Source organism: Bison bison, unplaced genomic scaffold (assembly GCF_000754665.1).
Source record: "Bison bison bison isolate TAMUID 2011002044 unplaced genomic scaffold, Bison_UMD1.0 scf7180017864338, whole genome shotgun sequence".
Taxonomy (NCBI): domain Eukaryota; kingdom Metazoa; phylum Chordata; class Mammalia; order Artiodactyla; family Bovidae; genus Bison; species Bison bison.
The window spans coordinates 4,552,225-4,559,107 of record NW_011494910.1 but is presented as its reverse complement, the minus strand read 5'-3'; the positions used below and the strand labels follow the sequence as shown (position 1 = coordinate 4,559,107).

General features: G+C 49.2%; 1 protein-coding gene across 4 annotated transcripts in view; it reads left to right on the top strand.

Annotated features, from left to right (window-relative positions):
• Positions 1-6,883, top strand: part of FAIM3 (Fas apoptotic inhibitory molecule 3) — a 13,902-nt gene that overhangs the window by 4,691 nt on the left and 2,328 nt on the right. The window contains exons 1-4 of one of the 4 annotated variants that reach the window (XM_010854210.1): positions 1,454-3,110; positions 3,421-3,756; positions 4,525-4,656; positions 5,626-5,848. In XM_010854210.1, the coding sequence (XP_010852512.1) occupies positions 3,065-3,110; positions 3,421-3,756; positions 4,525-4,656; positions 5,626-5,848 (737 nt within the window). In that variant the 5' untranslated portion in view covers positions 1,454-3,064. The other 3 variants (XM_010854209.1, XM_010854212.1, XM_010854211.1) reach the window with 3 other exon arrangements.

Below are 6,883 nucleotides of genomic sequence, written 5' to 3'. Positions count from 1 at the left end.
GCTATGCTGTGCTGTACTTAGTCCCTCAGTCATGTCTGACTCTTCGCAACCCCATGAACTGTAGCCTGCCAGGCTCCTCTGTCCGTGGGGATTCTCCAGGCAAGAATACTGGAGTGGGTTGAGTGGGTTGCCATGCCCTCCTCCAGGGGATTTTCCCAAACCAGGGATGGAACTCAGGTCTTCCCCATTGCAGGCGGATTCATTACCAACTGAGCCACCAGGGAAGTCCAAGAATACTGGAGTGGGTAGCCTATACCTTCTCCAGGGGATCTTCCCAACCCAGGAATCGAACCAGGGTCTCCTGCATTGCAGTTGGATTCTTTACCAGCTGAGCTACCAGGGAAGCCCATTTCAAACATATATTTATATCCAATTACATGTTGAGAGTGACTTTTTATACCACATATATCCCTCTCCCCTACCATCATCACTGAAAATCAAATCACCGATTCAGAGATTAATGATACATCACAGCTTCTCTAAAACATCAATATTAAACAGGTTGATTCCTTTATATGTACTTCTACTCCTCCCTTTCTTCCCTGGAATCACTTGGAAATGTAATCATAAGGCTCAAAATTGCAAAAATTCAAGGGCACCTGGGTTGCTTACCTAAAAATGAAGATTCATAAGCAGATATACTCACCCGTTCAAAGCAGATATAATCACCTTGCTGAAGGGCAGGACCAGGTCATCTGCATCTTAACAAGTTCCCCCACAGGAGTCTTACGTATACTGTGCTAAGTTCTAAACCTGGAGGTTGTATCTATCTTTTTTTCTATTTGGGAAGTCTGCTTGTGGTTAGAAGCTATTATGAACTCCAAGGAGAGTGGAATCTGGTCATTTTCACCTTGCCCATTAATGCTTCCCTGGGACCAGAACTCAGTGTACCCAGCAGCTTTCCTTGTGCTTCATCCATCCAAAGTTTGCCCACTAAGGATGTCCCAGTCAGTGCTGGTTGCTGTAACAAAGTGTCATAGATGTGGCTTCCACAATAGACATTTATTTCTCACAGTTCAGGAAACTAGAAGTCCTAGATCAGGGTGCTGGCAGATATGGTTTTCTGCGAGGGCCCTCTTCCTGGTTTGCAGAAGGCTACTATCTCCCTCTGTGCTCATGTGGTCTCCTGTGTAAATAGAATAAGGACACTGATCTCATTTTGAGGGCTGCAGCTTCATAACCTCATCTAACCCTGCTCCTGCTGCTACTGCTGCTAAGTCACTTCAGTCATGTCCGACTCTGTGTGACCCCAGAGACGGCAGCCCACCAGGCTCCCCCATCCCTGGGATTCTCCAGGCAAGAACACTGGAGTGGGTTGCCATTTCCTTCTCCAATGCATGAAAGTGAAAAGTGAAAGTGAAGTCACTCAGTCGTGTCCGACTCTTAGCGACCCCATGGACTGCAGCCCACCAGGCTCCTCCGTCCATGGGATTTTCCAGGCAACAGTACTGGAGTGGGGTGCCATCATCTAACCCTACCTACCTCCCAAGGCCCCACTCTGTAATACGGGAGCTTCAACACATGAGTTTTGGGGCAATACAAACATACAGTCCGTAACGTAGGATCTGGGCAAGCCAGAGGGTGACCAGCAGTACCCCACTGAATAGAGAGAGGCCACTGGAGGCGTCTGCATGTGTCATGACCCATCTCTGCTCTGTCTTGCCTCTGCCCATTTTACAACACCTCACCCTTGAGAAAGCAGCCAGCATGCCCTTTTCTGGCTGAGTTGGTCTGCAAACGTTTGAATGCTCACTCTCAGTTGCCAGGCTTTGCACACAGGTGTGTGTGGTCCCTCTGGACCTATGGGGGATTCCCCCAGCCCCTTGGTTGGGTCTTTGCCCTTTGAATGGATCGCCCTTCCGTTGGCATGTTCCAGTCACAGGGCTGCCTCCCTCGTCTCAGTTTCCAGGGTGTTTAAAGCAGAGGTGGGTGATTCGCATGAGGGCTTTCACATCAGCTCACACGTGTCTGGTAGTGCCCTCTGCTTCTCCCTGCTGTGCTAACCAGCTGCACATCCAGATACTAATGAACTCCTGCGAACGCTCCCCTGCTAGCCCTTCTCTAGCCTCCTCCACCCTGTCTCATGCTCTCACGGTTGTTTCCTCCTCTCTCCAGATATCCCCATCCTTCCCTCCCCCCAGAATGTCCTCCTCAGCGCATCTAGAAGCCTGCAGCCCCACTTCTTCCCCTGACTCCTCGGAGCGATTCTAAATCTGTGCTCTGCAGATGAATTTCAGGAAGCTTGTGAACACCCCTCCCCTCCTCATGAACATGCTGTGTCCTCTCTCCTCTCTTAGGCTTTATGGGGCCAATTCTCATTGTCTAGAAGGGTTTCTCCTCCACCCCAGTCCCTGCAGCCTCACCCCAACACACACACTCCGTCCTCTGCATCATCTTCCCAGAAATATATGGACCCTTATTGGACCCACTTAGTTGACAATCATACCCTCTTCCCTAGCTTAGCCCCGCCTTCTCTCCACCATAAGCTTATTGATGTCAGGGACTCAGGAGCCACACCTTTCACTCCTCCCAGCTCCACACCAACCCCAAGGCACAAACAAGGTGTGCACACATTCAAACACACTCCTGTTTCCCTCTGTATTCCCTCCTTCGGTGAGGATGACCATCATTCTCTTAGCCCTCCACACCCAATCCTTCAGGCCACAGCTTACACAGCCCTTCTCCCAGAAAGCCTTCCTCAAATTCCCCTCCGTGGCAGCCTGGATCAGGCACTCCGCTTGCTGCTTCCAAGGAGCCCTGTGTATTCACGCCATGGGATTTATTACACTTTGCTGTGGTGGCCATAGATTTGTTTCACTGAATAAGTGATTCTTTCTGTGAGGGAGGGATGGCAGCTAGCTTATCACATGAACGTGATTCAATAGATACTTGTTAATGATTGAATTAAAAAAAAAAACTGGAGGTGAAAGAGTTGTTTTGGTTGGATGGATCCAAGCAAAACAAAACTAGACAGGAAAACCTGTTGCAGTAAATTTCACCACGCCTCCAGGCAGCACACTGAAGTCACTCGGGGGCCACGTGCTGGTTGGGGGCGCAGTTCACCATGGCACATGTCATGGCACATGACATTGTGACTAGATTCTCAGGAGGTTGGTGTCTGGGACCATAGAGGTTCAGGAGGAGAGCTACATGAAGGCTTGGGCTGGGGAGAGACTGAGCCTCGGGTGTAGAGTAGGGACGGACATAGAGCCAGACCAAGGAGGTTAACAGGGTTGAGGATGGAAAGAGGCTGTGGGTGCAGCTAGGGCTAGACATGAGGGAGGCGCAGGGCTGCTCACGGGGATGAAGCTGGATGCATGGATAGTATGAGGCTGCACTGGGGCCCAGGTTGGAAACAGGGCTGTGCTGGGGACGTGGCTGGGGATGGGGCTTCCTCTCACTAACTCCCTCTCCCTGCAGTAGTCGGAGCCCCGAAGGTCCTTCCAGAAGTAAAGATGGAGGGAATGCTGGGAGGATCCATTACCATCGAGTGCCCACTTCCTGAAACGCATGTGAGGATATATCTGTGCCGGACCATTGACGAGTCTGGAAGATGCACCACCGTGGTGTCCAGCAACAAATACGTCAGGGAGGAATTCAAGCACCGAGTCACGCTGGAGCAGTGTCCGGACAGGAATCTGTTCCTTGTGGTGATGACAGAGCTGACCAAGAATGACAGCGGGATCTATGCCTGTGGGGTGGGCGGGAACACAGACCGAGGCAAGACCCAGCAGATCACCCTGACTGTTCACAGCGGTAGGTGCCCCACTCGCTAGAGGCTGAGGACACCCAGGAAACGTTGCCCCTTGGGGAGGCGGGGCAAGCATGGGGCCGCAGCAGTCCCCACACCCTAACACTGCTGCCGTACCAGCTAGTCCAGCGGAAACTGGGATCCATGGGGCTGTAACCTCGTAGAGTCAGTGAACTTCACGATCCACCAAATTTTCTATCCAAGCCGTGAGAAAGGAACAGGATCGGTGCGCCCCCGGGTGGTAACGTGCCCACCTTTCCCCCGGGTCACAAGCCAAGTTGGGGGTGGGCGTGAAACTGAGGAGAGGCTCTGAGACTGGAAGCAAAAGGACATAAGCAGCCCCATAATTGGTCCCGTGAGAAATATCAGGGATAAATATACAGGAAAGACAATCATTTTTCAAGCCACAGTTGATGGCCAAATTTGTTACTTTATATGATCCTTTCCTTATTGCTCCAGAACCCCTCCTTTCTCCCTTCTTTCTCCGTTGACTTCCTCAGACATACACAGTACTCACTCAATAATCTAGATTCCTGATGGACTCTGATTTTGCAGAGAATGCCCACTGCGTCAGGGTGAAAGAGGATTTTTTTTCCAGGGAAGACCCCAGCTCAGTTACTTTTCCTCTCCTCTCATGGGCACCGTGTCCTCATCCCTTTATTGCCATCTACCCTGGCAATCTACCCTGAGTCAGCCTCAACTCACACCAGCAGTCTCTCCCCCGGGCCTCAGGCTGACGCTGGAGACCAATGGACTTCTCTTGCCTTTGGTAGTTTACGAGCCATCCTGGGAAGAAGAGCCGATGCCTGAGCCTCCAGCATGGTTTAATAGATTTCTACAAATGCACTTGCCTCCTTGGTTCCAGATGCCTGCACATGCCAGTTCTTTAACATTCATGTCCAAAGGTCAGTTCTCCGAAGCTAGGGCAGGGGAAGTGGGAGAAATTCTATGTTGTTGTGAAAGTGGACGAGGGGAATATGTGTTCAGTTCATGCAGTGGTTGGCAGAGCAGAGCTGAGTCTCACGTGTGTATTTCCCTGTCTTGGAAGAGGGAACCTCCTTGAGATCTGCATTCCAAGGCTGTCAAGCCCATCCCTCAGCCACTTGGCACTAGTTGCAGTACTTACACATCACCACCAGGTGGGGCCGCGCATAATGAAGTTTATGTTCCATTCACAAAATCTAGCCCTTCTATGAATGACTTAGGAAACCAAGACTGGGCAGACATTTCCCAGCCAGAAGTCCTCCTGCCTTCTGCTCCCCATGTGGCTATCTTCCATTTGATGGCATACAGTAATTTAACAGCTGTATTTTGCGACAATAAGATTAATTATACTAATGATACTTTTACATTTCTATCACTTTTCTGTCTTGAATGCATTTTGACATACAATGTTTCTATCATATCCTCACATGTTCCCTGAGAGGTAGACACATTAATTGAATATTGTTACCCTAGAGGACTCTGCTGGCCCTTGAGAGGGGGATAATGTCACTGAGCTCATTACATACCCAAGGTTGTGACTGACAGGTGTGGAATGCGGGAGAATAGACAAACACATAGATATAATACAAGTCAGGGTGGGAACTGAACTACAGTCAAGGTTTTCTCCGTGGTTAAGAGGAGGGAAAGCTCTTCTGCCTGGGAAGTCAGGGAAGACTTCCTGTAGGAAATGGAGTTTGAAGCAAATATAGACAGAAGGGACTAGGTGTAGATGGCCTGTTCAGAAGGCATTTCAGGCAATGTGGATTGCAAGAACAAAGGTAGTCTACCTAAAAGGAAGGAATGTGTTCAGGAAAGAAATGGTTGACCCAAGGCTACCGGAGACCAGAGTGTGGATATGGAAGGTCACTTTGTCCTCCTCTGTCCTGCAGTAACCACACCAGCTCAAAGGACCAAGTCTCCTCGAGCACACCAGGCCTCCCCCAACCCCTCAGTCACCCACCGCCCCCGAGTTTTCAGGGCATCTTCAGTAGCAACTGCTGAGCCCACCATCTTTCTGCCAGCCATCACAACCTCAAAAACCTCAGCTCAGAAGGGGCTTCTCAGGCTCCAGACGGCCAGCTACAACCACCAAACCAGGCTTCACAGGCAGAGGTAAGATGCCTCCACCATTCGGACGGGGTAAAACTGGTCAAAGGAGACTAGAACTAGGAGATCCACCGAAATCTCCCTAAAATGTCTGCCAACAGAGACAATTCTTGGCTTTGTCTCTAGAAGTCACTGTGAAATACAGTATAGATATATTTATTATAGCTATACTAATGTTATGCCTATAACATTAACTCATTAGTCCTATTAACAAGTACACACATCAGTGCTCCAGCAGGAGATCTTGTAGAGATGAGATGAAGATCTTTCAGTCATTCAACATTTATGCAAATCTGTTTTGACGCTGCAGCTGCCGCTAAGTCGCTTCAGTCGTGTCCGACTCTGTGTAACCCCATAGACAGAAGCCCACGAGGCTCCCCCGTCCCTGGGATTCTCCAGCAAGAACACTGGAGTGGGTTGCCATTTCCTTTTCCAATGCATGAAAGTGAAAAGTGAAAGTGGAGATGCTCAGTCATGTCCAACTCTTAGCGACCCCATGGACTGCAGCCTACCAGGCTCCTCCATCCATGGGATTTTCCAGGCAAGAGTACTGGAGTGGGATGCCATTGCCTTCTCCGGTTAACCATGTAGATCCTCCCCATAATTGTAGGAGTTTTCCTTTTAATAGATGAGAAGTTAATGTTTTATTGAGACTTAGCTCATCACTCCGATTGAGTTTAAATGACCCTAAGAAAAAACCTAAATCTATGGCCAGCCTCAGAGCAGGTATTTTTAATTGGCCAGGTGAGAGGATCCCATCTAGAATTATTATAAATAGATAGAACAGGACTGAACACTCATCTAAAACAAATTTCCTAGGGGGTATCCAATAAGAGCCCAAAAGAACAGAAATCCACCAAGGTAACCCAGAAGTAATAGGCACAGGTAATTGGCCACAACCCAACAATTGGATTGAGTTTTAAACTAGCATAGAATCATGTCCATGATAGAAAACATGTGATTGATAGGCAGAGGTCCAAGGAATCAAGAAAACATTATAAATGATCATAAAATTCAGATCAGCATCTTGGGCAAGCTGTC